The 13,272-nt window shown below is 43.9% G+C and overlaps 1 protein-coding gene across 8 annotated transcripts in view; it reads right to left on the reverse strand.

Moving 5' to 3' along the window:
* ARID1B (AT-rich interaction domain 1B) overlaps positions 1 to 13,272 on the reverse strand; it is a 405,685-nt gene that overhangs the window by 38,185 nt on the left and 354,228 nt on the right. For all 8 annotated transcript variants that reach the window (XM_082475518.1, XM_082475513.1, XM_082475516.1 and 5 more), the window contains one exon: positions 3,038 to 3,183. In XM_082475518.1, coding sequence (XP_082331644.1) covers positions 3,038 to 3,183 — 146 coding nt within the window. The remainder of the gene's footprint in view (positions 1 to 3,037; positions 3,184 to 13,272) is intronic.

Raw genomic sequence — 13,272 nt, forward strand, 5'->3', positions numbered from 1 at the left:
CATTTAGATATCTTCTTGAAGGTGACAGTTTACATGCAGATAAGTATACGACTAATGAATATTATAAAACGAAACATAAATAAGTACAATGTAACAACACAAGTATTATATAAGGGTATATTTAACGAGGTTATACATAATTTATAACTTTTCCCATAGGAATACATAATTCTAATCTTTTAGTCCAACTACATATTTTACAAAAGCTTCTTTAGAGGGAGACAATCCCCACTGCTCACCATCCCACTTCTCCCCACATCTGAAGTGAAGAAAGAGGTGCCACCTTCACAGTCACACTGACTCCATTTAAATAATTACTTGCTCACTGAGGCTTGTAACAACTCGTCACTACACAGGAGGACTGGTTTTGGCCCTGCACACTGTCTACAGCACAACTGTCTGAACTCAGCAAAGGGGATGCTGGAATGCCGGCTGCACAAAGCTGCTAACTGAGGTGCACAAAACCCCACTGGCCATCACTTGTATCATCTGCACCTTCTCCAAAAGTGTCCTTTGTTGGAGAAAATGCTTTGCTGTTGTCACCGGTAATTTATCTCCATGGGCCCAAACCAAGTAATCTGAGGTGGGGAGGATCCAAGCCATCTCTGGCCCATCTCTAGAAAAGTCAAGTGCACACCTTCAGACCAACACTCCTGTCAGGAGCCACGCTGTCACATTCTGGGTTCCTCTGTCATTCCTGTTTCCCTCAGAGATTGTAACACAGTTATAGCAGATTCACATGTATCTATCAATAGAGACACAGTAAATGCTAAATCATCAATATTCCTTGGATATGCTGGATGATTACTTTCTATCAGGTAGCATTTGACTTAATAAAGCTGGAATCAAATCACATAAATGGGTAGAGGAAAATTTGATAAATGTTTAAATTATTAAAAATTCAATACTTCAAAACGCACAATGCAATAAAAAAAAAAGCATACTACTAGTAGCCCATACAAAAGACTGTGAGGATAAATGGCCTTTCATTGAACATTTCCTCTGCATGAAATAACAAATAGCTGAATTATCTGAATAATAATAATAAAAAGAAACCCTCTCTGTGAATCTCCATTAAATTGGTTATTCCTCAGGAATACATAAATCTTCTTAGGCAGGGCATCTATTTGTTGTTGGTTATTTTTTGTGGCTCTGGGGTCCAAAGGAAAAAAAGGGAAAAATGAGTACTGCTAATAGTGGGTGAAAATTTATTGTGTAGTTTCAATGCTCTGAAGTAATTTTATTTCAGCAAGCCAGACAAAACACATAATGTCATAACCCAAATACACCATTACCTCGGACAGTGCTGGGAAGGGAAAGGGAAGCTTCTAGCTAATAGTTCAAGCTTTTTATCTTTCATTTCAAATGTAAAAACATCCACCTCGGGGCTTCCCTGGTGGCGCAATGGTTGAGAATCTGCCTGCCAATGCAGGGGACGCGGGTTCGAGTCCTGGTCTGGGAGGATCCCACATGCTGCAGAGCAACTAAGCCCGTGCGCCCCAGCTGCTGAGCCTGCACTCTAGAGCCCGCAAGCCACAACTGCTGAGCAAGTGAGCCACAACTGCTGGGCCCGTGTGCCACAACTGCTGAGGCCCGCATGCCTGGAGCCCGTGCTCCGCAACAGGGTTGGGATGGGGGGGGACACTGCAGTGAGAAGCCCGCGCACTGCAGCTGGGAGTGGCCCCCGCTCGTCGCAGCTGGAGAAGCCCGCCCGCAGCAACGAAGACCCAATGCAGCCAAAAATAAATTAAATAAATAAATTTAAAACAACAAAAACAAAAACATCTACCTGCTGGGATGAATGCCTGTTTAACATCAGGAAGGGCTGTTGGATTTATTTATTTAAAAAGCTTCATTTTCACCAGTAGTTTCTATTTTTTCCTCTTCCATAAACTTTTAAAGAGAAGTAATCAGGGAATGGCACTATTAAATTAGACCCTAGAAACCAACAACCCTAGAAGCTCAGATGGGATGCAAGCCCAGCCTCTAGCTGTCTGTCCTTCCTGACAAAGAAACAACAGCTCCTGGGGCGTCTTTCAAAGATGGAGAGGTCAGAAAGGCAGCAAAAGGCAGAGGAAATGAAAAAAGGTAATAAGAAGGAGCCCAGCCTCTGACTCCACAGTGTTTTTCTAACACATCATAAAGCACTGCAGGACGCACAGCTGGCTATGCAAAGCTCTGTAGTAACTAAAGGAGGGAATCCTACCCAAAACGTCGGTGCCAGAAAAAGTTAACAGGTCAGGTGAAATACGTCATCGTTTTCTCATTTAAGGAGCAGTGCTCACCATCACTAGATAGGGGGCTTGTAAAGGGGTTCAGGACCTTGGGGGCCTAAGAACGTGGAACATTCGCACAGTTTTAGACATTTTTGTTATTTCCACAAACTGACAGCATACTCTTACTCCACTAATCAGATGGGATTTGGTTAAGAATGCAACTGTTGAGATCATAAAGTGTGCTGAAAAAATTAAACATCATTAAAAATTTAAAACAATTCATTTAAAAATGTATACTTTCTCAACAGAGACAGTCTATAAATAGCACCTATAAAAACAACTATTTTCATGTGTAAATTTAAAGGTGAGTTTCCCTAAATGAAAAAAAACTATTTCAAACACCCCCTTGTCCTGCCCTTCAATCATTTCCTCTGAAACATGAATTTTAAATGTTTATCTCTACCACTGTCAAATGGAGACTACAGACTTTGTCATGGAATCTTCCAATACTCCTAATAATGCCCAAAGACAAAAAGAGCTTAGTGTATATACTTTGCAAGCCATCTCCAATGACACTTGAGATATGTCCACATGTTACACAAACACAGAATGAATAAAAATAATTTACATAAAATGTCATGTAATCCTCAAGTCTTAATAGATTGAGCAAGTATCCAAGCAGCAGAGAAGTAGTATGTTCCCCCTTTTCACCAAATGATCCGACTGCTTGGGTTGCTTTTATACTCTCAGGGGTACCAGCCTACGAGGAGAAGAGGGAAGGGGGAGGGCAGCCCTCAGAGGCACAGAGCTGCCAAGGTTACCTGTCGAGCTGTTCACCATGTTGGGCGTCAGGCTGTAGGGGGGCGCTTGGGTGTTCATCAGCCCAGAGCTGTTGTTCATGGGCTGGCTGTAGGGAGAGCTGGAAGCCATGAGTCCACTCTGATTCATGCCGGGAAAGCCGCCTTGCCTATATGAAGAGAAAGCACATGCATACGTATCCTGACCACGCACAGTAGCAGCAGTTTACCCCGGCAGTCATTTCTCATAATGGCAGTCATTTATGCAAGGGGTGGGGCCATTATTGTTCTTGTTCCCTTAAAATAATTTATTTCTTGGACCGGGAGGCTGAACTCTACCGCTAAGTAATTATTTAATACACTATGTAAAAATTCCAAACAATGTAAGTTCCATAGATAACCATGTCCGGTGTTCCAGGTTATAATTTATATAGAGGAATATAAGCAGGAAAAGGGGAACTTGAAATAAGAACAGGAATTACAAAAGCAAGCAAAATTAATTTCTAACATTTAAAAAGATTTGACTCTTTATTAACACTACTTAATAGCCTCGCATCGAAAACCAAAAGTCGAGAAACAAAAAACGAATGGGCAGTGTGAAAATGTTGTTTAAAAACATTTTTCTTTGACCTAACTTTTCTGATATAATGAATACTGGAGAAAGCATTTCCAAAGCTCCCTTCAACATTCTGTGATTAGGTACTATTAAAAACACATCAATTTCCCTATATTAAAATTACACAGTAAACATCAGACTTCCACTTCTTTTGTAGGACGTCTCCTGTGACAGGAGACAGGGGAGCTTTTAGACTGGCTGTACGTGTCCCAGTAGGCTCCCAGGCACCCCTCCCCCACTGCTGTGCAGACTCATTTTTCTGGTGACTTAGTTTTGTTAGTTTTGTGCCTACGCTCTGCTCTGGGAAAGACAAACTTCTCTTCACTCTTGCAAAGAGGAAAAGGGTATTCTTTGATCTGAAGGAGACAACTGTCACATAATGTCATGTCTCTAACGGCTGGAATGAGACAGGGAAAGGTGGGGAGAAGAGGTTTAATTGTCCCAGGAAAATTACAATGCAAAAAGAAAGATGATGGCAATGTGGCAAAATCTTGAAAAGACTCCACTGTTGTAGTCAAGCTTTTCTTATGTAAATAGTATACATTTAAAAACTTATCAAAGTTTTGGCGACTAACATTCACTCTTAGGAGTAGAGCTGATAGGAGAGGTAAAAATCCCCAGACACGTTGTTTATCTGTTCCAAACTAATTATAATTACAACCGCTCCACCTCCATTAAACTGTCATTTGGTGGCTCTTAATGCATAATAGTAAAAAAAAATTTTAAGAGATTCTTTAAGAAATTAACATAAGTCATTAAAAAAATACTATTCTTTTTGTGTAGCTATTTTCAGTGGATTTAACTTTCTGCTTGGTAGAAGTTCAAACATGGTCTATCTGAAAATTCAAAGTACCAAAGATTTGAGTGGTCTTTTCTTTCTTTTAAATATTTTACCAACCATTCAGAGAAGTTCTGTACAAACTAACACTTATGACGGTTTGGAAAGAATGTTCCAGAAGTCTGAGAGGCTACTGTTGTGAGTGAAGCTCTGGGAGGGAGGGAGTCTTACTTCTGCCCTGAACCGCAGCTCACCTACCCCCCCCTTCGAATAACTAACGCTGGTGGGACTAGACGGCAGTTCATTAGGGTGTGCCCAAGATCACCCAATGGCTTCCGATTAACCCCTAGGTCATCAAATACTTATAATACGCTGCCCAGCAGCTATGAACATACCCCTATATGGTTAGGGTCTTAAACATCAGCAATGTAGACTGTTGGCATTGACTTCACTATCTTAGGTTCTCTTCTGAGGTGTTTCATTCAAAAAGACGATTTAGCATGCGTGTAACTGTTTCAAAGGAAAACAAGTAGCACCTGTGGGCACTGTCCTCTTAATTTCTTAGCTGATAAATCACATGAAGAGCATCCTTAACTTATGAACAGGCTGTGTGTTGTGGAGACTACTTCCAAGCCAGTGATTGCTCTGACCTGTCCTTCAAGATCCAGCTTTAGGGACAGCCTCCTCTATGGAGGCCGCCCTTATTCTCCGACCTGGAAGCTCTGCCTTCTCCAGACTCTGTGCCTATATAGCTTTTTATAGCTTTATAGCTTCTGCATTTTCCTTTGTATATTAAAATAATTTGTGATCATGTTTTGGCTCTTATAGGTGTATATGCCTCCTGAGAAGTACAAATGAGCACATCACAGCTACTAAAAAGTCTTTGTTAAGTGAATGAATTGATAGAGAACATTATCATTGTGCATAGGCATTTTGAAAGATGGCCCCCTTTTCAAACTTCCACCAAATTCAGTGTCACATGTGGTGAAACTAACGTGTACATGAAACTAACAGTTCCTTAAGCACACTTGTTTATAACTAAGGTGGAAAAAGAGAATCAGAGTATAAAATCCATCAGGCGGATGGTTCAATTAAGTAACCTCAAAGGCCCAACTCTAATCTATTATTTCTCCCCCAAGTCTGCACAGTTCATCTTCAATCACCGTAAGGTGATCAAAGTGCACATAACAGAGGTTTTAAAAAATATACTTAAAATAACAAAAAGTTAAAGATTTAAAGGTCCATGTGGTGGATGTCAGTTGCTGGTTACAACGTTCCTCAGTTAAACTATGCCTGGAGTTTTAAGAGTCTGGTTGAAAAGCCAGGGCTCTGGACTCTGTCACTAGTGACACCTTCCACTGTCACTGGGATCCAGGGGGAAAATCACTTTGGCTCTCTTAGCCGCAGTTTTTTTTTTTTTTTTTTTAGCCGCAGTTTTTACATCTGAACATGGAGGAACTGATAATGATAATAACATCAATAACTTATCAAGTACTTACAAATATGCGTGGCATGATTTCTAGGTACTTTACACATTTAATTTTTTAAGTTCCTGGAGGAAGGGAGGTGGCACTATGTTCACATACAGAGAAAGAAAATAAGGATCAGAGAGACTAAATAACTTGCCTGAAGACACACAGTAAGTGGCAGAAACAGAAGTCCCCAAGCCTGCTTTCAGCCCAGTATGCTATATACTTTCTCTCTAAGGGCCTTGTAACAACGCTAACTCTCGATGAGACAAAGCAGCCTGTTGTGTTCTTTCCTTTTGTCTACCGTACTCCTCTTTTGGTGTAGAAAGTGACAAATCAGAGCGGTGCCTTCCTCTGGGCTTCCTGGAGCGCTCACTCAGTGAGGTGGACACAGTGAGAGGTAGTGGAAGTGGACAGACCAGCCCCCTGGACACCGGCCTTGAGGAGGGAGTTTATCCTGGGTACTACGGGCCTCTTGCGTAGTACCCAAGCAAGGAAGGAGCTGAGAGGGAAACGGGCCTTCCCAGGAGAGCAGGGCACGTGCGGCCACGAGCATAGCACTTGGCCACCTGTCTAAATGGGGGAGAGAGCCAGTCTGTCATCGCCACAGAAGAAATCCTATTCATTACTGCTTTGGAAATGACTGCCAAGACTATTGGTAATTTTGAACAAGCAAAATGGGCTTGATACTAAAAAAGAGCTTTCAATGCCCTCTGTTGAATTTTGGAAATCGAGACAATTTGTTTTTTGGAAGAAAACATAAGATGGTTGCCTCCCTGACTAGGCCGGGCGCTCCAACTTACTGTGGTGTCGCTGACATAAGAGCATTTCCAGGGCTCACAACAGAAAGCTGATTTGGTTGGGCTGACTACCATTACTAGGACCACAGCAGCCTCAGAAGATGTTGGTCGCTTTCCAGAGGCAGTGCTCACCGACTACCAGCTCTCTTTCTGACCACAGCAACATTTGGAATGCTCCAAATGGAATTAGGAGAGCAAAGAAACAAGTCACCAGTTTCTTGTTTTCAAAAGGAAACAAGAGCAACAAAACAAAAACAGGCAAAAATACAAACTGACATGAGGGAAATATTTTCAACGTAAAACCCTACCAAAACGTGAAGTTGTACCTGGAAGAGCAAAGTGCCCTACCTTGATCTTTGGGTCTGTGAACTGCTGGGATGTTGTTTCTAGCGGGTCTATGGGCTCAGATGGTTTTTGTTACGAATGACCGCTCTCCTGATGGCACGGATTCCTAACCCGCAATGGCTGTGGCAATGAATGCCCAATAACGTCTGGGGGTAGGGGTGATAAACATTGGAAAATAACGTTTTGTTGCTGTTATGCTGCTGAGGCAGCTACTGGACTGCGCCCTGTGGAACCGACCGTGTTGGGCGGTGCCACAAATCACAAGGCGCTTATTACCACGCGGCCCTGCGCTGGCTCGGGAGTCTCGAGGTGTGACGTAGGCGGTTGCTATGTAAACGTCCGGACTTGCAGAGTAACCAGAGGCACTTGAATTGGTCTTCAGTTGGGACTAGACCTAAGTGCTTAAGATCTGTCATTCCATGACAAAAAGCAGGTTATTACAACGAGAATGATTCAGAAGTGGAGCTGGCAAGCGCACTTCCCTCCAGCACTCCTCGGTCTACACACACACAAGTGGTTTCTCATAGCTCGTCCTTTTATTCACTTTGGAGATTTCTCAAACATTACACATTAATCTGCCGATAAAGGGGCTGGCTTTGGGGGAAAAAACCCAGAAGCAAATACCAATTTTAAAGTGACCATTTCCAATGGTTCACCGTGAAAACAGAAAGGAGAATACAGCTTCCCACCACAGTTTGAATTTAGCAGGTAAAAATGTCAGTATGAAATCCAATACAGAGTAACCACACATTTCTAAATATCGTGTTTTTAAGTCAACTACAATAAAATTTAAAGTAAAATGAAGTCTGTATATGATTTTTGTGCTTTAAAAGAATATTTAGGCCATATTGTTTTAGCAATCACCACTATTTTTTCTCAGTAGGGATAGACTGGAAAGTGTGAAATGTTTATTTTGAAAATGAATGGATTTCTGATACAGCTCTTTGGAGGAGGGTAGGGACAGACAGAAGAAATGCTTTGGAAATAGACACCACGTGAGTGAAGCCACTTTATATAAAGTCCTAGTGGCAAAGACACACGGAGAGAAGCTCCACTCTGAAGAATTCTAGCACTGAAAATATCATTCTTGAGTTATGCTCAAAAGGAACATAAAGCGGTGCATGCTTTATTGGACAACGGTATGACTGCCAAACATATGTATCTTTCTCTATACGTACTATCACTATGGATGTAGTTTCAGTTATGAAGCCAGAAAAGACTGCTTACCGACAAAATAAATGAGACTAACACTAAAACTTGGGGTACTTTCCCACTTAAGCCCAGTAGTTATCAGAACCAGGAACCTGAAACTCTGAAAAGCCCAATTCCAGCAGTCTAACCTCGGAGAGCTCCAATCGTATACATAACATTACACAGGATGCCCTATTTTAATAAACACAAATAATCGGTTTTATAAACAAATAATTTGCACGTACGTGTCCAGATCACTGGTGAAACAGACTTTCAACCTAAGTTACACAGCAGCTCTTCCAAAGCAGTACCAAGAGGGACACATTCAGTCAAGATTATTTAAAATCTAATATCTGAAGAATGAAAATCACTAGCTTTGCCCCCAAAACAACACAATCAAAACAGAAGTGAAAGCTGTCTGAACTGCAGCCCATTTTCGATGTGGCTAATCCATCAGTACACCTGTGACAGCAAATGCAACTGCAGTTCCAGTGGGGAAACAATGTTATAATCTCAACAAGCCAGTTGCTTTGGCTAGAAATCAACCCTGTGAAGGTGAAGTGGCGCTTATATCATTAAACCAAAGACAAAGAACAAATACAAGTGCCAATGACTTAAAAATCTGTAGATTCCTAGAAAGATGCACAGCCACACACTACTTTTTAAAAAGCGATCGCACCCCTTTCACTCAGGAAGGCATGCTATAATAACAAAATTAGTCAGAAATACCTTCTGTGTAGCTGACAGTTAGTCATGTGTTCATGATGGGTGTGGGAGGGGAAGGGGAGGAAGGAGCCCACCAGCAGGCCCAGACAAAAGCAAACACGAGTCAAGTAAGGAGAGCAGGGAGTGTCCAACTGCAACCTCGCCGTGCGGATAAAGGAGAGGTGCACACACTGGGGGTGCTTATAATGAGGAGGTCAGAGCACGCTCCCTGAGGAAGGGATGCTGGCCCCTCTGACCCCCCTCCTCAGGTGAGATCTGAGGGATGGAAAGGGACTCAATCAGGTGAGGAGGGGAGGAGAGGAGAGGAGAGGAGAGATTAAGAGATGAGAGGGAGAGGGCGGGGCCAGGTCACGTGGGGCGTACGGTTCCCTGGGGTTTCGCCTGTACCCTAAGAGGAGCCGGCAGAGACTAGGGGTTTAAGCAGGAGAAATGGCAGAAAAGGATGTGTATTTCAAAGGCATGGTCCTCTGGCTGGGGGGCGGCGGGGAGGTCACACCTGAGGCAGGAAGAACGAACGCAGGGCAACAGGTGTGTGGCTGTCACGCGAGTCCAGGTGAGAGAAGGTGGCGCGCGGAACCGGGGTGGGAGTGACGGGGCGCTGAGCGCTCCCTCAGAGGTAGACCGGCAGCACTCGGTGATGAGTCAGACATTGTGGGGAAAGAAAAGGTGGCCCGACGCCCCCTGGCTGCCCGGCTGCACAAGGGGCAGGTGAGGGGCCGCTGCTGCGAGGGAAGACCCGCGAGAGACGCGAGCTGCGCTCTGGACACGTGGGGTCTCAGCTGCCAGGAGGCCACGTCGCGGAGGCGGCTGGAGACCCGAGTCTGGGAAGCGGAGGGCGAGTCCTTTCCGTCAGCCCTCCTCCCTAGGCAGGAACGCCCTTTACAATACTTCTTGGTCTGCTTTCTAAGATCTTCCCTGTTGTGACCATCACCTCTTTTCAAGGCAGCCTGTTCCTTTAAGGAGAGCTGAAGTGGGTATGATGACAGCAAGAAATCAGCTAGAGCAACAATTACCAGTCACGTCCCAGCTATAAAGTAATAACTCCCCACACCCTTTGGTAATTGATACATTTAAGTTTTCTTTTTTCTTTTTTTTTCCTTTAAGCATGGGCAAAGAGGAATGTAATAACATTCAACATCTCTATGAAAAAGACCCTTTCAATAGAGGGGAGTAATGACTTTGTTAGCAGATTCTCCAGAACGGTCTTTAAGTGAGTGTATATTTGCAGGTAACTCTTCAGAGCATAACTTCTCCCACGCGTGTCTCCGCCATGGGCCTATATAACGTGGCGTTGCCCACAGGGCCTCCCTCTGAGCCTAAAGCATTCCTCCTGGTTGTCTCCACCTTTCTCCAGAGAGCTGTATTTTCACCCCTGCATCTCAGTGAAGCTGTTTCCACCAAGCACGGAGGAATCCTGCATATTCCATCCTGAATCTCCTGAAACCCTGTAACATCAGAAACCTTGTTTCCCTCTTTGTTAACCATTTCCTGCAGACTTCTCAAAGGGCTCCAACCTGCCATCAGTTCTGCTCCTGGCACGCACTCTAAAACGGTACCTGTCGTGCAATTTCAAGATTCAGGACTTCCTTTTCGCTTCAGTGCAGGTAACCCGTTTTAGTTGTTTCTAAAGCAGCTGACTGATCTTCACCTTCTCTCTCAAAGCAGCCAGGAGAACAAATAGAGCTCTAGGCTTCTGAAGCGAGAGACTTCCTTGTCGGAGTGTGAAGAAAGTGCAAAAACTATCTGGCTCCTTGAATTTTGGTAATCGATAACTAAGAATGTTCTCTTCATCTCAAAGTTGATTTTGGTTTGTTAAACCCATTGTTCTGTTATTATGAACTGTTTACTGGCAATCATACAAAAATGAACTAAAAAACTCCCTTTTGAAGATGCTACATTCAGAGGTTTTGACATCAGCACTTCCTTCAAGGGCAGGGCGTTACGAGAGCCACAGGGGCAGCGCTGGGCCCCAAACCTGTCTTTTCCCTGCAAGAGGTGACCCCGGCACTTTGTGGGGTGGGTGCTGGCACCTGTGGCTTCCGACTGGCCTCTAACAAGACGTAACTGGCACAGTTCCCTTGTCTGGCAAAAATGAGATCTGTTGAACCTTGTGAAAGAAAAACTAGTTGCCTCTGACGTCCCCCTTAGAAAGAAAAAAGTGCCCCTTTCTAACTGAGTTATATTAAAGATCTTTAAGAAAGTTTATCTTGAGATCATAATACCATTAAAACCTCGAATGATTTACAAAGAAGGCTATTGCTTCTCAGCGATAGGAGTTTCCACCTTTGCACCAGGACACTCCCTTCCTGGGTACAAGCTGTAAGGGAGAGCGAACTGACACGGGAATGGGTCTCCTTGGAGGTTTGGGCACCCTGATGACGCAGGCAGCAAATGGGCGTGGCAGATACTGAGGCGCCAAGTAGCAGGGAGCAACGAGCCGACCCCAGGGCTGTTTTAGGAGGGGACAATTGAGAAGGCACAGATCTCACGTGCATTCAGACTTCTTGTATCATAATGGACCAGTCTTTCAGCTAAAAAAAAAAAAATGGAATTTGGGTCCTGAGATCCGTATCTCATACACTTTACCACAGCAACATTCTGTCAAACCCTCTAACGAGGAATGCACTTGTCCAGGGCCGCAGTGCCAGGAAATATATCAATATTGTTATTTCCAACTTACAAAAAAAATCCTCCTAAAATTCTTACAGATTTTCTGAGCTAAAGGTGGCCTTGGGCCACAAAGTTACTTAATTTATTTCAGCAAAACACCGTTCAAAATTAGGGTAAAAAATGTTGCAAGAAAGGCCTGATAGCTGAGCAAAACTATAGTTCTTTACGTCCACACCAGGTGCTCTGCCCGGAGAAGCAGGAGGGGCAGGATTCAGCAAGTTCGCACTGGTAGGTATTTAACAATCAAAGGCAATCCAGTAGGAGTTAACTTTCAAAGCAAGGGACAAAAGCTTATGGTTTGGTTTTGTTTTTTAATCTATGTAATGGAAATGGAGTTCAAAATAAGAATGAAGGTCAAGATTAGGAGAGCCTCAGGGAGTTGCTCCCACAGGCTTAATGCTACCAGCTAAGAGGCCCTCTGGGCAGTCGGAGAATGCAGTCCCCCACCTATGATCTTCACACGGTCACCCATGACACCTCCCCAACCCCAGACTGGGATAGACCAAGACCCGGATCACAGCCTCTTCATCGCTTACAAACTGTTCTTGCTGCCTTCAGCCCCAAACCCTGCTGAGGTTATGAGATTTCAGACCGAGAACAACTTGACACTTCCTGGTTTCAACCTGAAAGCCTTGCAGGTTGGTGCTGAGGCCAATGGTACTACCTGAGACAAATGTGATCTCAGTACTCCTACCTTTAACAACTCTGAAGAGCTGGGATTGGCTGTGCTGTGCTGCTGATTTTTTCCAGTGACGGGTGGACTGTAATGCTGATTCTAGATGTGATGTTCCCCGTTTGTCCGGTGTGAGTATGTGGTATGTGGGGGAAGAGATGTTAGTGGGCCCGTGAGGTTAGAAAGGAAGACAAGTGGCCTGGATGAGTAAACCTGGGCACACACTCCACTGATGGAAGACTCGTCCGGTTAATCAGAGCTCCAACCCGATACACACAACATTGAGAGCTCTCTTAGACGTAAGGACGGCACCCAGCTGGGAGAGGTGCAGACTGGGACGTGGATAGAAGACATTCTGAATAAAGAAGGCAGTTCTAGGAATGGAGGGGAACTTGGAATATCTCAGAGTATCAGGAAGACACTGATATCTGAGAGGATGCTCAGAGGTAGAAAGTGAGACAAAAGGTCGCCAAAGCCTGAGTCACGGTATCAGGTTTGTTTAAACATCAGTTCCTTCTAATTCTATCCAGTGTCCCCAGCTCTAGTCCGGTATTTTCTTCAGTCAGCGTCTATCAGGTACAAAGCACGGGCTCTCCGAGCCTTGGCTTTCCTGCCTCTTCCCTCTGTGTTTTTCACTAGTGCTCCTCAGCAGCAGGAATCCCTGATGCAATCCCCAGATTAGTGCTGGCCTTCTACACCAGGATCACCCAGTGGCTTTATAAAAAATACAGGCTCACGAGCCTCACCTGGCGTGAGGCTGGGGTGAGGGTGTGTGTGTATATTTAAAAATCTCTCTAGATAACAACCAGCGGTTTAAGGAACTTCACAGACTCTAGTCCATTAAAGGTTTGCTGTACATTTCATACTTTGATTCCTTGGATCTCATTAAACTTTAAAAAAAAAAACTCTCTTGGTATTTTAAAAATTAGTGTTTTACTACTTTTTGATTTGAAGACTAATAAATGTACTTTATGGCTGCTATAATAATTCC

The sequence above is a fragment of the Balaenoptera physalus genome (assembly GCF_965194825.1).
Source record: "Balaenoptera physalus genome assembly, chromosome: 9".
Lineage (NCBI taxonomy): Eukaryota > Metazoa > Chordata > Mammalia > Artiodactyla > Balaenopteridae > Balaenoptera > Balaenoptera physalus.